The 23,668-nt window shown below is 40.1% G+C and overlaps 1 protein-coding gene across 1 annotated transcript in view; it reads left to right on the top strand.

Moving 5' to 3' along the window:
• Window positions 1-23,668, top strand: part of TMTC1 (transmembrane O-mannosyltransferase targeting cadherins 1) — a 274,216-nt gene that overhangs the window by 104,968 nt on the left and 145,580 nt on the right. Inside the window, exons 6-7 of the mRNA XM_055318820.1 lie at window positions 19,953-20,034; window positions 22,336-22,439. Of these exons, the coding sequence (XP_055174795.1) occupies window positions 19,953-20,034; window positions 22,336-22,439 (186 nt within the window). The remainder of the gene's footprint in view (window positions 1-19,952; window positions 20,035-22,335; window positions 22,440-23,668) is intronic.

The raw sequence follows: 23,668 nt of genomic DNA, 5'->3' as shown, positions 1-23,668 counted from the left end.
TTTCCTCCTGTCCTCTCTTTCTGCTGATAGCTTCCAACCCTCTTAACTTGAGGAGCTTCCCACTATATCTTAGCTAACACTTCCAGTTAAAATTTGGAACTGCAAGGATTTTTACCTAACCTCTTTGATGGTATCTCTGTCTGTCTTCCTGCCTACTGAAATTCTGGTTCCTAACCACATTGGTATAATTATGTATTTATTTTATCCTACGTTACTCATGTAATAGTCTCAAAATAACAATATCAACATTACCAGCAACAATATGATTGTTAAAAGTAGTTTCTGAATTTTTTATAACTCTTCATGTTTCTAAAGTGTATAGAACTAGATATATACAGTAAAATTACTGTGCTTTAAACTTACTTGATCTAGTTCCTTTCTGTGGTCTTGGAAAGGAACTTCTGTGTAGTTTTGACTCGTTATATGTTGCTTGTGATTTTTAAGGATTTTTTTCTTGGATTTAATTTGTTTTTACAATCGTATAAACACTGCTTCTAAATCTGTAATATAAGGTACTCAGACATGTCTCCCTATCCCATTGCTTCCCTCCACCTGTAGGTAATCCTTTCTTCTTTTCTCCTCTTCCTCTTCCTTCTCATCTTCAGTTTGGTTTAGTTTTTTTTTTTTTTTTTTTTTGGGTGGGGGCAGAGGGGGGTAGAGTGTTAAGTTGGGGGATGATGGGGTGGGGAGACAGAGTCTTAAGCAGGCTCTGTGGTGAGTGCAAAGCCTGATGTGGGGACCACACGACCCTGAGATCATGGCCTGGGCCTGAGCCAAAATCAAGAGTCAGACACTCAACGGACTGAGCCACCTAGATGCCCCAGTTTAGTTTTAATTTAAAATAGACTCCCCATCCTTCTAGCTTAGATAAATGTTAACATGTATTATATACTTTTCTGCTTTTCTTTTTTCTAAATAATGTATCCTAGAGACCACTCCATAGCAGAATATGAAGGTCATCATTATGAATGTTGGTTACTGAGCAACTATTATATTATACTAGCTCCTTAGGAACAACCGGGGTGGCGCACATGATTTCATCTTTGTCTGCTCTTTGTCCTCTAGTTCTCATATCTGCTTCTAAAGATTCCATCTTTTCTTGTTTTTAACTTTCTTTTTAAAACACTTTATTTAAATAATAGACTTCATTGAACTTTTTTTTTTTTTTTCTGATTATCAAAGTATTTTTCATGTTAGGGATGCCTGGATGGCTCAGCAGTTGAGCATCTGCCTACGGCTCAGGGCGTGAACCCGGGGCGTGAACCCGGGATCCAGGATCGAGTCCTGCATTGGGCTCCCTGCAAGGAGCCTACTTCTCCCTCTGCCTGTTGTCTCTGCCTTTCTCTCTCTGTGTCTCTCATGAATAATAAAGTATTTCATGTTAATTACTGAAAAATTCCAAACTACCAAAATTTTGCAGAAGAAATTACAAGACATGCCTAATAACACTAAGTAGCCCAGGGTAACCTGGACTAGGGTTTTGGTACTGCCTTAGTCTGCTTGGCTGCTGTAACAAATAACCCTAGACTATGTGGCTTAATCTAAAAGGGTGAGTACCTACCACTTACATTGACATGGATGGAACTGGGGAGGGTGTTATGCTGAGTGAAATAAGTCAGTTGGAGAAAGACAGTTATAATATGGTTTCACTCATATGTGAAATTGCCCCAGATCCAGGATAGTCAGAGGCAAAAATATGAAGAAAAACTAGGAGTCTCAACGAATTTTAATCTGGGGGACAGGGAGACCGATACTCGGACTCAAACCAGACTTGGACTAGGACCCCAAGGCCTTGTCTCCTCCAGTTTTTATTAAGAGAGCTATCAGATTGGCTATAGGAATGATTAACTTTGGGAAGCAGAGAAAAACATGTTTACAGCAAAAGGTAAAAGAATAAGCTATTTACTCAAAGACGGGGAGCGGAGGAGCTGTATCTGGAGAACAATGTGGCCAAGAGTCAGTGTGCGACTCAGGACCTCCCGTATCCCTGGCATGCTGAGGGCTACAGTTTCAGTTATCAGATAGGCTATGCAGCTGGTACCCCACATGGAATATGGGAAATAGTGAAAGGGGCCTTAAGGCAAGGGCACAGATTGAGTGGGGAAAAATTAAAGTGAAGACAAATCATGAGAGACTCCTAATCTTGGGAAACAAAGTGTTGCAGAAAGGGAGGTGGGCAGGGGGATGGGGTAACTGAGTGACAGGCATTAGGGAGGGCAGGTGATGTGTTGAGCACTGGGTGTTATACTCTATGTCGGCAAATTGAATTTATTTTTTTTTTAAGATTTTATTTATTCACGAGACACACACACACAGAGAGAGAGAAAGAGAGACAGAGATATAGGCAGAGGGAGAAGCAGGTTCCATGCAGGGAGCCCGACGTGGGACTCGATCCTGGGTCTCCAGGATCAGGCCCTGGGCCAAAGGCGGCACTAAACCGCTGAGCCACCCAGGCTACTCAGCAAATTGAATTTAAATAAAAATTTAAAAACTCACCTTTATATAAAATTTTTTTAAAAAGGCTATGTGGCTTAAACAAGAAGCATTTCTTTTTCACAGTTTTGGGGCTGGGAAATTCAAGATCAAGGTGCTGGTAGATTGAGTTGTTGGTGAGTCCTGTCTTCCTGATTTGCAGATTGCTACCTTGTATCCTCACATGACAGAAAGTAGAGGGAGAAGCAGCTCATTCCTTCTTCTGAGGGCACTAATCCCATCATGAGGTCTCCACTTTCATGACCGAGTCACCTTCCCAAAGGCCTGTCTACAGACACCATCACATTAGGAACTAGAACTCCAACATAGGCATTTGGGGGAGGGGGGGATAGAAACATGCAGTCAGAAAGTGATAGAGAGCTCTCCAATCTTCTGTTGCACATACACATGTTTTAATGGCTAGATTCATATTATATATGCAGCTTGATCATCTTTTATTTTTACTTAACGATATGACTATTTACACATATCAGTAAATATTCTTTTTTTTTTTAAGATTTTATTTATTTATTAATGAGAGACATAGAGAGAGAAAGGCAGGGACATAGGCAGAGGGAGAAGCAGGCTCCCTGTGGGGAGCCTGATGTGGGACTCAATCCAGGATCACTCCCCGAGCCAAAGGCAGCCGCCTAACTGCTGAGCCACCCAGGTGCTCCATCAGTAAATATTCTTATAAAAAAAAAGATTTTATTTATTCATTTGAGAGAGAGAGAGACCATGAGCAAGAGACAACATGAGGTGGAGGGGAGGGGCAGAGGAAGAGGGAGGAGCAGACTCCTCACCAAGCAGGGAGCCTAACCCATCCCAGGACACTGAGATCATGACTTTAGCTGAAAGCAGATGCTTAACTGACTGAGCCATCTAGATGCCCCTATAAATATTCTTTTAAACATAATCTAGAATGATTAAATGGTATTATTCCACTGTATAGTGATGCTAAAATTTATGTAACTATTTCCATATAATTAGATAGATTGTTTCCAGCTTTTCATTAATGTGAACAAAATTGTTTCTGTGCATTTCCAATTTGAGTGTGATTACTAGAGGTTGGCGAAATGTTTTAGGTTTTGTTGTGTCATGCCAAGTTGCTATTCAGAAAAAAGTACATGGTGTTATACAAATGTTCACTCCCATGAGAAGTCCATGATTTTATCTGTCTCCTGGAGCCCATGTCAACATTGTATCCTATTATAGTTTTCAAAACTTTAGTATTTGTAAATAATGAGATGCTAATGTTCCTTATATAAATTTTTTAGACTATCTCAGATTTGTTCCCAAAGATGAATTTGTAGATCTCTCCTTGCTTTTAGATACCACTTCTTGTTACTGTTGGCATCTGTATTAAGTAAGATAACACCAGCCATGAGCATGGCTCACATGTGATAGAAGTTTATTTCTTACTCACATTAAGTGTGAACTAAATATTCTTGAAGGTGGGCAGCTTACCTCCACACTGTGATTCAGGAGTCCAGGCTTCTTCCATCTTGTGACTTTTACCTTTAAGCAGTGACTTTGCATTACTGTGCTTGCCTTCATCACGCAGGAACAGGAAAATGCTTCGGGGTTGAAATGCAGGAAGATGATATAGGCCAGACTTGGAAGTGCTGCTGTTACTTCCATTCACCTTCCTTTGGCTAGAACTCAGTCATGTGGTCGTTTTTAACCACAAGTGAAGTCGAGAAGTTGTGTGCTCAGGAAAAAAAGTAAACAGGATCTGGGGAACAGCAAACCAGTCCTTGTTACTGTGTACTTGTATTAGCATATCTGCCTGGTTTGATTATGTTTTAGGGGAAAAAAAATGGACAATTGTGAGTTAGAGACATTAGTTTTGGTTGCTCAGAAGCAATTTTTGTTCATCTCTGATTTTTTTTAAAGATTTTATTTATTTATTCATGAGAGACAGAGAGAGAGAGAGAGAGAGAGAGAGAGAGAGAGAGAGAGGCAGAGACACAGGCAAAGGGAGAAGCAGGCCCCATGCAGGGAGCCCGATGTGGGACTCAATCCTGCTTCTCCAGGATCAAGCCCTGAGAAAACAGCTGAGCCACCCAGGCTGCCCCATCTCTGATTTTTGTATGTATAAGCTGTTAGAGAAAGTTGTTTAGTAGACAAGTTTCTGATTATTGCAGAAATATTAGTTTATTAAGTTTGTAGAATAGTGTAATGATAGAAGTAGTGGTCTTTGGCAAATGAAGAAATTAAATCATGTGGTTGTGTAAAAATGGCTCATCCAATATGGATTAATTCACATCTCTTATTTGAATTGTTCATGGTCCTCTGCATATTTTATAGCACATTTTATGTATAGAGATAACTGCAGAGTAAGTGTCTACCAGTGAATAGGCCCATTGGTGCTGTGCAGATATGGTAAATACAAAGCAACAAAGCAATATCACAGTGTGCAAAACAGCCATCCAGGAAAAGGGTTATTCATGCTGCAAATTTTATTTTACTTTTAAATTTTTTTTTTTAATTTATGATAGTCACACAGAGAGAGAGAGAGAGAGAGAGAGGCAGAGATACAGGCAGAGGGAGAAGCAGGCTCCATGCACCGGGAGCCCGACGTGGGACTCGATCCCGGGTCTCCAGGATCGCGCCCTAGGCCAAAGGCAGGCGCCAAACTGCTGCGCCACCCAGGGATCCCCTTATTTTACTTTTATTTGCAATAACCTTGATCCTGAAATCCATTAGTTTGAATGAGTTAAGAAAGAAGAACATAGTAAAATTAGATGTCAGCCAATATATTTATGCTATTTTCTTGAAGGTAGACCTGAAAAATCATAAGGGCTTGGAATGGTAAGTGATTTTAGGCAGATGGGTATGTTTCCCTGTCTGTATCTCTATTTCCACAGAAGGACCAGAAGGGCCTCACATGAATTGTCTTATTCTGGTCCGTAACCAAATCACATTATACAAGGACAAGATGTTTTTCTTTTTTGCACACGGTAGTGTACCAGCCAGCTCTGTCGGGAGTTAATGATCCCCCAGCTGTCCACACTGGTGAGGCCTCTCTGAAGGCATCCATCCAGCATGTATGGGACATATTTCGGTTGGCCACCTAAGGGTACCCACCTTCTATTGGCTTCTCATAAAGTGCTTGTTAGAGAAATTGCAATCAAGCATAATTCTTAATCACCTGGCTAATAGAATTTCACTGGTTGCCATGTCCTCACATCTTGAAGAGAGGCTGTGCCCAGTCTGCTACTCCTGGAGTTGGCCTATCTTTGATTTGAAGGCCGAGTGCAGATGGGACCCCTAGAAGCTGCACACTGACTGACCATGCAGGAATCAGGTTTCCTATTTGGGCAAGGGATGTGTCAAAATAAGTTCTTCTGGAGTTTATTTTCCTCATGATGAACATCTGTTGTTTTTGTCAGTCTAAAGTATTCACTTAATATTCATAATCTGGTTCTTTTACGTGAATAGAAGATCATTGAACAGTGGAAAAATCTGCTTTAATGTGGTGTTTTTAGTAATGGGGCCCAGGAAATTGGAACTTTGTGTTTATGGAGAGTGCAAATGATTTTAAATAATCCCGTAGTCGTCAAGCCTTGTGTACCAGGAAAAGACAATAAGAAAAAGAGTGGCGTATAAGATAGAAAAGCTTTCATAAGATTTCAATTCTCACTGGTATATAAAAAGAAAAATGAATGTGTAATATTTACATAAGGCAGAGTATAAACAGGTAAATGTATCAAAATTATAGGTCTTGAGATTTTGGATCTTTTATTTTGTTTCAATGTTTGGTTCTGTTTGTTTACAGCTAAGATTGATCATTTTAGACACCACTGTGTCTATCATTTATAGACATGGTGTATTTTAAATCAAGGCTGTCAGATTCCTTTTAATTTCTGGTGTGTGTTTGAATTGAATTTAACTTTTAAAATATTAACCTCCAAAAAAAATATTAACTTCTACTGTAATCAACCAGGCAGTTTTACAGTCTAGTTAATAAAGTCCTTACAATTTCATTGATTGCACATATAGCAAACTCAGTACAGTCTTAGTAGTTATTAAACCCTTTTTTCTCCCTGCGCTCCTTTCCTTATATTACTTTAATAAAATGCCACTTTAAGAATATCTTATATTGGCTTAGCCAAGTAGAGAGGGTTGGTCTGACAGTTGGAAAGTGTGGGTGAGAAAATTCTAGTTCATATGTTTTCAGAATTAACAAGGTCAACCAATTAGTAAATATCTTCCACCAAAGAAACACTTGTTTTTGATTAAACTCTACTTCATAAGGAATAGCATGTCATGGATAAGAGGGTATATGCAGTGGTGGTGTGTGCGTGTGTGTGTATGCATCTGCACTTAGGTGTGTCTGTCCAAAGCAAGAAAAAGATAATGAGATAATTTCTTTGATTTTTTTGCAAAACTCATGGTTTAGTTGATAGTAATTAATTCTACTGTATCCTACCGACCTGCTTAGAAGATGGCCAGCTCATTCTGGTTTTCCCAGGACTTTCTTAATTTTAGCACTGAAAGCATGTCCCAGCAAGCTCCTTAGGACTAGGCATGCTGGACTGGTTGGTCACCCTTGCCAACAATCCAGTCTTGTATATAACATCTCTAGAATCTGGAAACGTTAGAGGAAAACTTCATAGGATTTTTAATTGGGCTTGAGTTCAGTTTAGGAGAGGAAAAATGTGTTCGACAGTCCCACATTGGGCCCTGATAATGGTGGGATTTGCAAAGATAGTGTTAAGACTTAGATGATTGAGAATCTTTAAAATTTGGTGTAATGAACTAAATTTCTACTGTATCAAACACCATGGTGAGTTGGCAATGGAAACTTAGGTGAGTTAATACAGAAACAAATGATGTTAGTCAGTTAACATTAAGTTACTTTACACTTGGTTTGGTGACTGGAAATATAACAACACTGTGGTAGTGTGTCCATGAGAAAATAAAATTGCTGCTAAGAAAATGGAAACACTATATTTAGCAGTTGCTGTGAAAGTCATTAGAACAACAAAACTGTTTAATGAGTATTAAGTAATAATGTCCAGGCTGCTGCTGGCCAATAGCGGCGGATATTTTCAGGAAGTAGAGAAAGCTGGGGGTGTGTGGTGGCCAAGTGTATGACGTTTGAGTTGAGGGCACCTTTTGCTCTTTTGACAGAATTCAGACAAGGCTCCCCTTCCTCAAGGTGGATGCAATGGGCACCAGAGTGCCTGGGTTGTTGTAGGGAGCATGGGCTGGATTTCAGCCCTTGCAGCGCACCTCTAGTCCACCTCCTCAGCCAACTACCTTGGGGAGGCACAACTTGCCCAACACATTTGAGGATCTGGCTTCAGCATCCAAGATGAATGAAAGGAAACCAGTGAATGAGAAGAATGTTGAAAGCTAAATTCTAGCTTCATCTTCTAGGAAAATATTTGGATCTCTTTCCCTTCTCCTTTCAGGAAGGAGGGAGCTGTTAGAACGTGAGGGAGGTGAGTCCTTTTTCTATACTTAACCCTTGATGAGTTCGCTGATTCATTCTTTTTTTTTTTTTTTTTTTTTTTTTTTTTTAATGTGGCCATGAAAGACAGGCCATAGTGTTTTAGAATTTCCATTTAAGTTGTGGTCACTACTCCAATAATGGCTACTTTGGGTGCCTTTATATTCTGGGTACTGTGTTGAGCCACTTACATACCTTGTCTCATTGATATCCTTTCAGTGAACCTGTAAGGTAGAAATTAGGATGATCCTTTATGGCTGAGGCACCTGAGACCCAGAGAGGTTGAAAGGTTGGCTAGTCTTCCAGTTGGGAACTGAACGAGCCGGAATTCCGCAAGATGGGCTGGCCCTCTGTCACAGGCACTATCTTTTGTGAGCTTAGTGTGAGAGACCTTTAGACCTCTGACAACCAAGGCATCATATACAGAGATGATTAAAACTTAGCACACTGCGACATTACAACATTCTTTTCTTTTTTTTTTTTTTTTTAAGATTTTATTTATTTATTCATGAGAGACACAGAGAGAGAAGCAGAGACTCCCTGTGGGGAGCCCGATGGTGCAACTCAATCCTAGGACCCTGGGATCATTCCCTGAGCCAAAGACAGACGCTCAACCACTGAGCCACCCAGGTGCCCTGCAACATTATTTTCTGAATGTTTCCTTTGAAAAATTTAAATAAATATAATTAGATATGAGTATACATATGAAAAACATGACTGGGACTGGAATTTCTAGTTCCTTTGGCAATTTTCCTACTTCATCTTTCCGTGTTATATTTTAAAATGAGACTCCTGGGCAGCCCAGGTGGCTCAGCAGTTTAGCGCTGCCTTCAGCCCAGGGCCTGATCCTGGAGACCCGGGATCAAGTCCCAAGACGGGCTCCCTGCATGGAGCCTGCTTCTCCCTCTGCCTATGTCTCTGCCTCTCTCTCTCTCTCTCTTTCTCTCTCTTTGTGTCTCTCATGAATAAATAAATAAAATTTTTGTTAAAAATAAAATGAGATTACTATCTAGAAGTAAATTAGGAGAGTTTTTAAAATGATGTAACCAAAAAAAGCATGCATTTGAAAATAAATTACATAGACTTAATTATTATGTGTTCCTAACTTCCGTAGTACTGGAATTTTACACAAACATTAAAACCATGACAATTATCTGAAAATGAGTATTTCTGTGTTATGTATATTCTGTGCTAAGAGCCACAACAGTTATTATTTCTACTCTGAAATCGTAGTTACAGCTTTCTCCTTAGGAGCTTTCAACATGTGTGAACACTGGAATTTAAAAATAAAACCAAATTGCCTAGAGTTGGACCTTAAAAACTAAAACGTTTTAAAATATGTGGCATATTTGTCCTCAGTGTAAAAAAGAATTCCAAATGAAATAAAATTTGAATCCCCCTAAAGTTACATTCTTGTAGGAAATGAGAATTTTAAAGGTGTTTGCCGGGGCGCCTGGGTGGCTCAGTCGGTTAAGCAGGTGCCTTCAGCTCAGTTTGTGATCCCAGAATCCTGGGATCAAGCCCCATGTTGGGCTCCCTGCTCAGTGGAGAACCTGCTTCTCCCTCCACCTCTCTGTTCTCCCTGCTTGCACATGCTCTCTCTCTCTCTCTCTCTCTCTCTCTCTCTCTCAAATAAATAAATAAATCTTTTTTTTTTTTTTTTTAAGGTGTTTGCCAGGACTGTGCAGGAATGACCAGTGGCCCCCTTTCCAGCCCTTTCAGTTCTGACAGTCAGCCCTCTGACCTTCGCTATAAAGAGTATTAGAGTTTGGAGCCAGGGAAATGGGCTGTACTCTGGATAAGTTTGGACCAAGGAAAGGTTTCTCTTCTCCTGCATCAGCCATGCTTATCTCCCTGTGAATGGTGCTGTGTTTTCTTACTTAGGCCACGTATCTTGACCACAGCACAGCCTTGGCTGCTGGGAAGTGATCTATCTCAGGAGGAGCCATGGTCTCCAGGAAGCCCAGGTAGCCACGTGTCCTCCTTGGCCTCTGCATGAACCCTGTGCGTGAACCCAAGTGTACCAGATGGCTTCTGGGTTTACCTTCTGTTTTTAGGAGTTGCCTCAGACCATGCGCCGAGGGCCCTATATTGAAAGCTGGATTGGAGACAGTGGCTTCATAAAAGGTTTAAGCGAGGCTTCCTCCTCGGCATGTCTAAAATCTAAGCTGTCTGCATCTGTAGCACAGACCCTAACCTAAGTTACCCAGGGACAAACATAAAGATGGGATAGATTCCCAGCTGGGCCAGCCTGGCCTGTGTTTTACATGGATGCAACAAGTGCAGGAGAGGCCAAGAGAGGGTGCAGAGCTACAGCACACGATGACTCCCCACCCTTCCTGCATGGTGCCCAGTCTGGGGGAGGAGGTACTGCTCCGGGTACTAAAAGTGCTCCAGGGACAAGGGTGATGCCAGGTGAGGACTGGGGAAGTCTTAGGGGAGAGGGAGCTGGCTGCCCCGTGTGACCCCTTGCCCGTTTGTGGCTGAGCAGAAGGGAGGCAGAAACAACATCAGTGATCTTTAGGGATATTCTACTGCTCTTTGAGCTGTCATGGTTTCAGAATTCCAGTTTCACGTTTCCGCATTCAGATTTCAGACCCTTGACCCTGATAGACAGAGGAGCATTCTTGGTACAGAGGAGGAGGGGCTGCCCATGCTGTGTGGTAGAAATCACACCTGCTTCATACTCCGTTGTTGTTGTGTGTGTTTAAAGAGCTAATATAGGTGCTTAGTTCAGGTTCTTGGCCCTTAGCTGTTATTTAAATGCTCCATGGATGTTTTTATTTCTTTCGTGTGTTGTTTATAAGACCTAACTCAGTGCCCAGTATTTTGCAACTTGAATATTGCTATTGGAACAGCCTGTCGTTTTTCATAGCGATGAAGTTGTAGCAGCCTTCCTGTTAATTTCCTAAATTGATCGGGTATATATAATATCCTGAATCATCATCCTTTTGAGCACATGTTAATGACGCATTTGGACTTGAGAGTAGTGTTTGAGATTCAGGCAAGGGAAGGTGAAGACATTTAGTTGGCCGTGATAGAGAAGTAGCAGAGCATTGGTAATTAAGGGTACAAGCTAGATTTGACATTCTGACTCCTTGCCTACTACCAGTTAGACCTTAAGGCAGGTTTTTTGATCCTCAATACTTTGGTTTCCTCATTTATAAAATGAAGATTTTAATAGTGCACAACTTCTAGGAAGGTGCTGAGGATTTATACGTAGGGACTAAGCCTGGCGCACTGTAGGCTTTGACGCAGTGTCAGCTATCATTTTATTGCCCTTGTTAACAGAAAGGGTGTTTCCCCAGTTTACCAGGACAGTCCCTAATACCAAAAACACTTTTTCACTGTAGCTGAATTGTATTGGAATTTATCAGTCCATATATTCCAATAAGAGGTTTAGAAAATATGATTATGGTATCATTGGATGTTTTTTATCTTCTCAGTACAAAAGTTTACTTGTGTACCCACACAAATATGCATTGCAAATAGCAGTAATCTCATTTGCATGAGTTCTTAGAGTCTCTGGTATGCAAGAAGTTTGGATGGATAGAAATAAGGGGAAACCTTCAGCAAATGGTATTTGAAAGTGTGATTGGAGAGGAGATCACGTGATGCAGCTAACAGGCCTGGAATCAGCCATAATACATCTGAATTCTGGTTCAGGAGGCACTGCTCACTAGGTCCAGATCTGTAATGTGGGGATGGCGCTCTCTCTTCTGCCAAGGGCATATGGATCATTCAAGGATTAAATATTAGACTAGACTGTAAAGCCCTTTGACATAGAAAAGGCCGTACTGTGCATCTATGTATACTCTTGTAATGAGTTTTTATTTTGGCGATTTAATATTCTGGTTAGCAGAAAGTTTTTATAGATACCAAATTAATGACCAGTCAACACAAAATTGAAATGTATTAAGAAAAGGCTTAATGCTAGATCAGACTGCTAAAGAAACATAACAACATATGCCTTTCTCATTTATCCTACCATAAGGTCTCTCTACCTATTTGGACTAGAACCTCATCTATTTCTGCATCTGAGATCTCAGAAACTTCCAGAATCACTGCTGCCTACCATTTCCCCATTAGGGGCTGCTAGGGCCTTTGCTCTTTGTTGTGGACCTCAGGGTGTTCTCAGTAGCAACATCATTTAGTGACAGTTTCTGCCGGAAATCCCATTGGGTCATCACTATGTGAAGCCCTTCACCAGCTGTTCATTGCTGTCAGAATGAAGTCCAAACTCCACAGTGGATGTGATAGTCAGTGGGGCCCTTGCCTGGCTCTCCAGCCTTGCTGTTGCCACTCTGCAAGTATTACATCCCAGAGCTAGTGAGAACTTCTATTTTCCTCATCTTGCTTGCTTTATCTCAATACTAGGCCTCTGTATCCCTGTCTTACTCCTTTTCACCTCACCTGGTTCACGTCTCATCTTCCTCAGGTGTCAGCTTCATTGTCACTCTTGGGGCATCCTTATCTGGTTCATTTTGTTGCTGATTGCCACTTCTCTCTGTGGGGCTGGCTGGCTGGCTCATGGGTTCATAGTACAGTGACACCCTCTCAGCTATGCACACGCTCTCCTTTTGGCCAGCTATTCTCACTTAGGAATTCTGAATCAGCCCGTGGTACGTGAAGCTTATATTTCAAACTGTGGCAACCATTACACATATTATCCTTTAAGAGGATACTTGATAAAAGACCCTTCAAGAATTGTGCACTGCCTCAGTTCATTCGTTTGAAAAACCTATACTAAAGGTTTTACTCTAGACTCGTAGAAATGGAGAAGATACTGAAGATGAATGAACTTAATCATTTTTTAAAGTTATTATTTATGTTTTCATGAGAGACACACCCAAAGAGAGAAGCAGAGACATAGGCAGAGGGAGAAGAAGCAGGCACTCCACAGGGAGCCCAGTGTGGGACTCATCCAGGACCCCAGGATCACGCCCGGAGCCAAAGGCAGATGCTTAACCACTGAACCACCCAGGTGTCCCAATCATTTTTAATTCAGTAGAAATCATTGTGTTATTAACACGCAGAAGGGCATTTAATAAATAATCTGTTGAAAATGTACTAAATAAACCAGCTCTATTTTACTTATATGCTGCATAGAGTAGTGAATGCTTTGGATTTGGAGTGATATCTTGCCTCTGCCACTTGCCAGCTGCAAAATCCTGAGTAAATTCTTCCTTCAGCCTTGTTCACAAGATGGGGACCAGCATGGCTCACGGGGCTGGTATGGCATTGAATCCAATTAAAAAAGGTAAAGTGCTCAGCACAGTGACTGAGGCATGTGAAATGCATTAAGTATTCCCTATTATGAATGAATTGAAACTTTTCTGGGACTGCTAATGACAGACAAGGATGACATCACCAGAACTGAATTTTTGCTGTTACATGTAGAAGGAATAAAAGTTGAGGCCTCTGACTAAACTCATTTTAGAAGGAATATAACTTAGACTACAGATTTAATTAATAAAGCCTGAACTCATTGATCTTTGACATCGAAGGACCCTGATCTTCCGCAAATCAGTTAACATTTCTGGAGTTCATCCCCCCTCCCGTCCCCCCCCCCCACCTGTAAAACTGCCTTAGCTATTCTGATCTCTTCCAGTTCCCCCTATGCCTTCTCTGTTTTTATTTCCACACATTTCTTTGTAAATAACACACTGAGCTAATTTTAAAGTTTCTGGAAGAAAAATTTACCACAGCTAGGGAATGGGGTATTGTAGGTCAATTGGGGTTTTTGAATAGATAAAACTGAGAAATTCATCATTGTCTTCTTAGAATTGTTAGCTCCTTTCCTTCAGACTCTGCATTTGAATATCAAAGGACACATCAAAGGGTGTTTCACTCCTCTTCAGAATGCCTTTGGTTATTAAGATTTAGATGAGGCACTTTATGGGTTCAAGGAGAGTGCATTAAAGAAGAACCCAAAGACACTTAAATTTCCTTTTGTTATTTTTGTTAAGCTTATAATCTTTTCCATTGTGAGCTGTGTCTTTGTTATTTTGGTCAACAAAACAAAACACCTTTTTTTCCTTGTGTTTCAAACGGAAGCAGATACCTGAATTCCTATTCTAAAAATCTCTGAATTTTTTTAAAAAATTTTGATCATGGTATAGGAGGACCCTTTTTTAGTCTCTTTTCTTACTGTGAAAGAACAGGAGAAATTAAATTAGTATGACTGGTGTTCTAGAAGGAATTTTGTCTAGAGCACATAAGACAGGTAAAATTTTCCTTCTACACTTTTAGCTTCTTTGGCTGATCTAATAATTAAATTGGCACAGGATCGATTAACATGAGAAAACAAATTTAATTTGTTTGTTAATTTTATGGGGAGCCCCATAAAAATATGAGACCCAAAGGCAAATCAGGTTTACAGGCCTTCCTGAGCTAAGAAATGGGGTAGGGGCCTGGGGGTTCCAAGGAAGGGAGGGGAGATAATTCGCAGGACAATAGGAAGAGCAGATGTTTGGTAATAACAGATTTGCTTGAACATACTGGTAAGTCATTCAGATAGAAAAGTTATCTCTGGTGTAGCTTTCTCTAGGGTACAGGCCCCCCTTCTATACATTCTTTTAGGTAGTTAAGGGAGAGGTAAAGGTTTTTCTTGAGTTGGCTGGGTCTTGATTGCCTTCCGTTTAAAATAACCCACATACCAGAGTGGTATATTTTAGGGTCATGTATCCTGAGCCCTTTCAAGCTTTTTATAATTTATTGGCATAATATTAAAAAGTAGCACCTCTTTGTATCTGAGATGTTTGCCCCAGGAGCTCAAGTTAAGGCAAAAATTAACAGGTTTTTATGGATCCTGATGATGTCATTTTAGAATATAGATGAGGTGCTGGGGTGAGGTCCGGAGCTGATGACCAAGAAAGGATTCTTGAGACATCTTTGGTGCAAAATGGTGGTTTTATTAAAGCATGGGGACAGGACCATGGGCAGGAAGAGCTGCTGCCCTGGGCTTGTGATGGGTGGCTGACAATATAACTTGGGAGTTGGGGGAGGTAAGGAAAAGGGAGGTTTCAAAAGGATTTTCCTATGTTAAAAAAAACTCACAGGATCCTGGAGGCCTTGCCATTGTCAATTAAGGTTGTTTTTCCCTCTAGCAAGGCAGAAACATTAAGATAGTTGGGAGCTTCCTGGAGGAATATTACACTCTGCCCTCATCAAGTACCTGTCAATGGGCTGCAGATTATAAGGACACTTAATTGTATCTACATTTCTTTCTGGAAGCTAGGTTATTGATAAAAAATGCTTAGGGCTCGCAGCTAGGAGCACCTGAGGAATGTCACGAATGTCCCACCTGGTGGGGGCAGGGATTTGTAGGGTGTCCACTTCTGCTTTGTCCTCAGCTTGCCTTCTGTTCCCTCATCACTGAGAAGGGCTGAAAAGTATAATATAACATCTTCAATTAAACCAGCAGGATTGGGGGATCCCTGGTTGGCTCAGCAGTTTGGCGCTTGCCTTGGGCCCGGGGCGTGATCCTGGAGTCCCGGGATCAAGTCCCACATCGGGCTCCTTGCATGGAGCCTGCTTCTCCCTTCTCCCTCTGCCTATGTCTCTGCCTCTCAATCTCTGTCTCTCATAAATAAATAAATAAATAAATAAATAAATAAATAAATAAATAAATAAATAAATTCTTAAAAAAAAATAAACCAGCAGGATTTAAGATTAAGGGAAATACTACCATCTAAGTGGTTTTCCTCCTCCAGCTCGCTATCTGCCTCCCAAATTGAGCATTCTTATTTTGCACCCTGATCTAGCAGTGAAGGATAAAGAACACGCGGGAAAAGAAGGGGGTAGGGTGGGGTAGGTTTGAGTGGAGGCAGAAAAATATTTTGAAAATTCTATTTGGGTCTGTAAGCATTTATTGATCATTGTGTTATACATATCAATTATTTGCTGACACAATAATTCTGTGTCAACAAAGTTCAGTGGCTTAAAATAAGGAACATTTATTTAACACTCAAGATTATGGTGGGTGACTCAGGGTGGTTGGTTGTCCTTGTCTCAGCTGGGACCTCATATGGAATTTGTTGATGAGAAGCTGTGGAGGTGAACTTCAGGAAGTCACGTCTAGCTCTGAATATTCAGACACAATCAAACTGAGAAGGAGGATGTTAGTAGAAAATTTGATGTCAGAAAAATAGAGAGTATTGGGTGTGGGGAAATGCAGGACATGGAATTTATTTGGGATAATCTTGATATTTTGTTTGCATACAATCAGAAATTGTTAAAAATGCAGAGTGTGATAATGCCAACCCCCCACACTAATTTTAAAATATTTTCTCATCCGCAAATACAAATTATGAAGTCTACTAAAGTGGGGGGGGGAATCTGTCAGTTAACATTTGCTTCCTCCTAGTCTCTTAGCATTTTTTTTAAAGATTTTATTTATTTATTCATGAGAGACACAGAGAGAGAGACAGAGAGAGAGACAGAGAGAGAGAGAGAGAGAGAGAGAGAGAGGCAGAGACACAGGCAGAGGGTGAAGCAGGCTCCATGCAGGGAGCCTGACGTGGGACTCGATCCTGGGTCTCCAGGATCACACCCTGGGCTGCAGGCGGTGCTAAACCGCTGCGCCACCAGGGCTATCCTCTCTTAGCATTTCTTTAAAATTTCAGGTTTCTCTCTATTTTTCTTCAGTTGTTCTTTGTGATGTCATCAATTGGTGAGGACATCCAAAGATCAGTATTTTAGACCTGAAACCATTGAGTCCAACCCATTGATACAAGAAGAAAACAAAGCTCCTTGTAGATTTGTTAAAAGTCATATAACCAGTGAATTGGAAGCAAAGGGATAGAACCCTTGGTTCCTATTCTCGTGGGGTTCCTCTGTGCTTTGGTTGGTTTGTTAGGATGTTCTCTGGCTTCACAGGGAAAAATAGTGGAGACTTTGGCTGAAATTGAAAATTATCAGTGATGGCATTTGCATAGAGCCTTTTGTTTAAATGGCACTTACAGGTACTGTTGCTTGTGATTTAAATAAATAGCTGAGAGAATCTGATAGAATAGCTAAATATTCTTGATTTTTGGTCTCTTCCTCTCTAAAAAAGGAATTATATTGTTCTCATAGAATTGTTATAAGTGGTAAATAACTATGGTTTTATTACTTAGATTTGTCTGGCACATATTAATTATTCGGTATTTTTATTATGTTTGTTAATAATAGTATTTTCATTATTTGTTATTGTTGTTCAGTTCTACTTTATAGACCATACATATATCACAGACCAAAGGGTAAAATCCCACTATCTAATTTTACTGTGAGCTGGGGAGGAGGAAGGGATACTGAGAATTCAGCTCTTGCAGTGCTTCCTGTATGAGCTTAGGAATCTCAGCCTCTAACCTAGTGTTTACTGAAAAGGGGCCATATCATTTTGGCTTATTTTCTTTTTTTAATACTGGTCAACAACTAGAAATAGGAATCTTGAAAGAAATAATTTTTCAACCTCTGCTCTCTATATCATTCTAAGCTTTCATTGCTTTGGGATGCTACATTTTAAGAGCAAATTATTTGGTGTCTGAAGGTGCTTAACTTCTTAAGGAAATGGAATTTGTCTTGGAGGAAGAATTTCTGAACAAAGGGACACTTTATAAATATCACTCCCTGAAATAACCATCCTAGTGAGCTTTCAGTGAAACAAAACACAGAGTTTAGGAGTTTACCTAAGTTTAACATTGAACAAAATCCTAAACCCTGTGGTTGGTTGTTATATAGAGAGGCAACCTCTTTTAGTGTTTTCCATTGTGTTAAAATAAACCAGCAATGGAGGGCACCTGAGAAATGAGGCTTTGGAAAGCGGACCAACCCAAGAAGCGCTTTTTCATTCAGTGATACGGCAATTTCAGAACTCCCCAGCACCTTTTTCTTCCTGCACTGCTATTCCCTTCCTGCTGCCATTTATCTGAAGGGAATAGCAGAAATAATACAAGCTTGATCTTTGTTGAGTCATCATGAAAATGATAGTAATAGGCAGAGCTGAGAGAGGCCACTTAGCAGTGGTTTAACCTTCTTGGAATCAGATCCAGCTGACATGAAAAATCAGAGCCAAGGATTTTGCTTCCGAGATATACATGGATGCAAATATACACAAAATCTCGTGTTCGGATTCAGGAAGTGATGGACTCCCTTAAACGTATTTTGGGACATTAGTGATGCATCTGCATTGTGAGAGCTGACAATATCCCCGGCCTTCCTCCTTGCCTAGCTTGAGAGCTAAGGGAAAGGAAAGGTTTCAGTGCAGTGCTTGGGGTTGGATGCAGTCCAGATTTTGCTAAAAGCTGACTTGTGTTTTTTTGGGCTCACCTCATTTTCTCCACTCATTAAAAACTCTGAAAGGTCAGATCCACAGCTGTTTGTGAACCAGGAATAGGAAAAGGGAAGCCAGAAGAGAGACCTGACTCTGAGTGACATTACTGCCTCCTTACAGTGCCATTTGGACACGTTTCACTGATAGAAAACAGAGTAACCATATATATTTTATAAGCAGCTGTCAAGATGGACGCTTCTTTGTGATATTAATCCACTGCAGCCTTAAAAAGGGATCTCTCTCAAAATATTCCCATTGTTTAAAGAGACTTCATTCAAATGCATATTTTAAGAGATTCTAGAAGAAATCCTCTGAGGACAAAATGGATGGAGTAAAAGAAAAAATGTGGGAAAGGGTAGGGAAAATGGGGAAAAAAGGATGAGGTAGGAAATGCTCCTAGGTTACATGATTCCATTTGACTTTCCTTCACTTTGTAGTTTAAAACATAGAAATTTTGCATGTGGGTGAAAATGATGCACTTTAGGCTTTTGCTTGGAGTTCGTTAATAGCTTTCTCTTGCTTCCCTTTCATTGTCTTTATGAAAGCCAGCCAATCGTGTGCCTTATGTGAAATATGGAGCTCCCACTTTGTGCAAATGAGTGAGCTATGGTAGACACAGGGCCCCTCTAGAAGTTGACATTCATTTAACCTAGTTTGGTTCCAGAGGCCATAGGCAGGTGAGAAAATTGCCCACTGCATATTGGTGGGCTCTGATCCCACCACTGATGCTTACTAACTTTGTTAGGTAGGATGAATTTCTTGACCTTGGGTGACCTTGGCATCCTTTATTTTTTCAGGGGTAAGGTATTTGTGAGATAGGGCACCTGGGTGGCTCAATTGGTTAAATGTCTGACTTTTGGGGTGCCTGGATGGCTCAGTAGGTTAAGCATCTGCCTTCAGCTCAGGTCATGATCTCAGGGTCCTGGAATGGAGCCCCAGTTCAGGCTCTCTGCCCAGCAGGGAGTCTACTTCTCCCTCTGCTCCTCCCACTCCTCATGCTCATGCTGTCTCTCTCAAATAAATGAATAAATAACATCTTTTAAAAAAAAGTCTGACTCTTGATTTCAGGTCAAGTCATGATCTCAGGGTTGTGGGATTGAACCCATCTTGATCTCTGTGCTCAGTGGGGAGTCTACTCTGGATTTTCTCCCCCCTCCCTTTGCCCCTCCCCCCACTCTATATTTCTGTGTCTAAAATAAATAAATCTTAAAAAAAAAGATATTTGAGAGCTATTGTGTAGATTGAAAGCATAGTACTTCTCAAATTAAATGAAGTAGATAAACCCTTACTTTGTTTCTGATCATCCCTTTGACCAGTGTAACCATACTACAGTTGCCAGAATGCCTGGGTTATTTGGCGTAGATGGGATAGTAATACTCATAGCTAATAGTGCTAGATCCTGCTCCATATATTATTTCATTTTTTTCCCCACAACCGTTATGTGGAGTAGGTACTATTACTATCTCCTTTTCTGTAAGTGAGAAAAATAGATGTGCAAAGAAGTTTAGAAACTTGCCCCTGGTTTTCCAACAGTAAGCAGCTGGGGGGATTGAAATGCAGGTGGTCTGGCTCCAGGAGCCACGCTCTTAGCTATGATCCTTTCTAGCCTTTTTTCAAGCAACAGCTTATTCACATTGAATAGAGAGCATTATGTGTGGTGGACTCTAACACTTATTTAAGACTTTTTTTCCTTTCCTGTTTCAGGTGTCTGACAGCAAGGAGCAATAGAAATTTCCTGCTTACCATGAGGCCATTCTTAAAAAGGGCCACGTTGGTCATAAGTTATGTAAGTGTATATACATGCGTCTGAAATATCTGATGAGGAATATTTTACTTGGCTTAGAGACATGATTCAGATTATTTAATAGAATCAGCAATAGATTGTAACAACACGATCTTAGGATCAAAGAATTTACATGCCATAAATGTTACAAAGCCTTGGAAGGTATGTATGAAAGCCTCCGAGGGATATGTGAACTCAGTGACACAGACAGTGTGAACTATAATATTTTATGATTCCCTTTCAAGGTGCTAATCCTGGGTTCTTGCAGCAGCACAAACCTGGCTATATTCGGTATTCATTGCTGTATAACAAACTGCCCCAAAATGTAGTGGCCTGAAATAACAACCGCAGATGTTTGCCTTGAATGCTGTAGTTGGGCATCATTGAGCTGGATGGTCCTGATGCTCCTCATGGTTCTTCACTGGAGTTACACAAGCAGGTTCCTATAGCTGGCAGTTAAAGATTGTGGTATCTCATTTCCTAGGGTCTCTCCCTGTGTCCTCTCTCTAGCAGGATTGCCAGGACTACTTTACAGCATGGCAGCTGGGTTCTAAAAGAATGAACCAAAAGCTGCAGGACCTCTCATGGGTTAGGCCCAGAACTGATACAGTGTATCTGCTCCCACATTGTGTTGGTCAATGCAAGTCATAAGATCAACTCAGATTAAGAGGAGGGGCAGTTGGCTTCATCCTTCTTGGGAAGAGCAGAATGCACATGCAAAGGGGGCAGGAATTCTTGGTGGCCATCTTTGGTGACTGTCACATTAATCACTTTCTTACATTGTTGGATTCAAGATTCCAGATTAGGAGACCAGTCTCTTATGCTGTTGCAGTTTCCCACAAATTTTGATAGGAAATTTACATATAGTCTTTGACTTGTAATGTCATGTTTACGTGATTTTTTTCTTTCTTGACATTAAAACATGTTTATGGAGGAATAGTATACAAAAACTGAATGAGGGTGGAGAGCCTTGGCTGGACAATCTCAACAAATGGACAAAATATTTCTCTAAAGTATTTCTCAGTATCTTTGCATAGAATTAGAATGATTCATCACTGGTTTCAGAAGTGATTTATTTTCTTAGAATTGTATGGGAATGCAAGTAATTTGACAGCACTGCTGTGATGGAAGTTGTCAATTATTAATCCTTTTGTTCTTTTAAAAATTTATTCTCAAAGTCCTTTCTGCTATTTATCTTCCTACTCTTAATTATCACAGCTTTTTTCCTCTACATAGTATTTTAGGGAATTTATATTATTTCAGGGTACTTTTCCTGTTACTGTTGTCATTGATACTTTCCATTATAATGTCTTTAAGAATTTAAATTCAGTTTGAGCAGGACATTTTGTGAGTGTTAAGATGATTTTAAATTGCTGCCTAGGCATTGTTTACTGTTGATATGCTTTTGGCTGACACCGTACATTTATTTTAGGTTTTTGGATTTGAGGTTATTTATATAAAGGATATTTATAAAGGAAGTCAATGATATTCATGGGAAAAAATCCGGCCTTAATTACCTCCAAAATTAATCCTTTAGCTTTTTATTCAAGCAAAGTTTTCCCTCTGACTTTAATAAAAATAATGTAATTGGTCCTATTGAAATGAGAATCATCTGGAACTCCCTTGTAAACAAAACTCATCCCCACAGAAATGTCTCTGCTTCTGGCTTTCTTATTCACCTTAGCAACAGAATAGCACCATTTAGTGATAGAGTTCCAGTGGGTGATACAAAAGCTGTTCCTGGGATTTGTTGAAATAACTCTTCTTGAATGTTCTGCTTCAGGGCATTCAAGGATTGGAACTCTTCACATGTGTTTATTCAAAACACAGCAGTATTATTTATTGTACTTTAAATTAACTTTCATGGGGCTATGTAAATGGGATGGTTAAGAAAGTGGTTGGCCAATGACATGGGTTCACTTCCTGGATCTTGCAGTTCATTAGCTGTGGGATTCTGGGGAAATTACCTCTAAGCGTCAGCTTTCTCATCTACCTCTGGGGTTGCTGTGAGGCCGCAGGTGAGATGGAAAATCTTTAGCACAGTGGGTAACAGCTGGTAAATGCTTGATACTGACAGCTGTAATTAAGAATTTGCTTGCCTCTCCCTCAACACCTTCATTGTTTATACTTCTCTCCCTACCCAGCTGTTTCCATCTTGCCTCCTCATCTTGAGTGTTAGGATTTTATAGAAATGCTTACCGTGAAAACAAAATATTTATAAAGCATCTACAAGTGCCCTCCAAAAGGTGGGACTTAACTCCCAAAAAACAATGATTTTCTTACCAAATCTTCTTTTCTTTGAAGGTGACTGTCGTTTTGTACTTCCGTCTGTGGATAATGGGAGGATCTATGCCCCTCTTTTCAGAGCAGGATAATCCAGCTTCATTTTCGCCTTACATTCTAACGAGGTCAGTTAACGTAATTTTTGGGTTTTCTTTTTTTTTTTTAGCTTAACATGGTATTTATCAGATTGTTTTAAATAATCTTAAATGCCAGTTTGCCTTTGCATTTTAAGGAAAGAATGGTTTTATTCTGTCTGGGACATAGGGAGAAAAGAAACTATTATATATTTGCAATTCTTTTCAACTGGGGTGCTGTTTTGCCAGGCTTATTGCTGATATTCTCCTATTGGTATGTATTTGCTTATTCAACAAGTATTTTATTGAACACTCATCAATAATAAATATTTACTGAGTGGCAAATGTTACAGAACAATGCACACAGAAGCACAAAGAGGCTGATTGCACATTAAAACTCTTCATAAAATCAGTGGAGAGGATGAAAGTGGAAAACAGAGAAAAACAATAATTTTTGCTAAGAAACAGCTAATTATGTCATACTGTTTGTCCCTAAGAGATTTAGAGATATTGGATTAAGAAGTGATGTTGATCGATGGATCTGGTTCATTGAGAAGGTTTTTAATTCTTTATCTGTTCAATCTGCTGTGATGTCATGCTAAGGCTTTCAGTTATAATTACGTTTGACAATTTTCAAAACTTTTCTTCGGGATATATTGTTGCTATTATGTTTAAACATTAAGATGCACTGTTCTTAAGTTTTTATAGTTTTATATATACTTTTTAACATTTAATATCATTTTCATAATAGTAACCTTCACTTTTTTGTGTTTGCAAGGACCCAATAAGTCTTAAACTTTGATCTGCTGCCCATTTATAGTTTGGCTTACTTGTATCTCTTAGGGAGAACACATTGTTGGATTTTGTTTCTATTCCAGGCAGTGATCTTTGCTTTGACTCATTTATTTTATATGTTTCAATTGATACACTTCTATTTTCTTTCTCTTGCTTTCCTTTATTGTTCCCAGTCTTTTATTCCTTTCTTAAAAAAGGTAATTTCCCCTTCAAAAACAAAATAACTTCCAACTTGATTAGCCCATTTTTACAAAAATATCATGTCACAGTTATTTCCATTACTTCTGACATATATTTCCCTTTTTTTTTTTTTAAGATTTTATTTATTTATTCATGAGAAACACAGAGAGAGAGAGAGGCAGAGACACAGGCAGAGGGAGAAGCAGGCTCCATGCAGGGAGCCCGATGTGGGACTCGATCCCAGGACCCCGGGATCACGCCCTGGGCCGAAGGCAGACGTTCAACCGCTGAGCCACCCAGGTGTC

The sequence above is a fragment of the Nyctereutes procyonoides genome, unplaced genomic scaffold, assembly GCF_905146905.1.
Source record: "Nyctereutes procyonoides isolate TBG_1078 unplaced genomic scaffold, NYPRO_anot_genome, whole genome shotgun sequence".
NCBI lineage: Eukaryota > Metazoa > Chordata > Mammalia > Carnivora > Canidae > Nyctereutes > Nyctereutes procyonoides.
The sequence above is the reverse complement of the archived record's forward strand: the minus strand, read 5'-3'. Positions and strand labels throughout refer to the sequence as shown.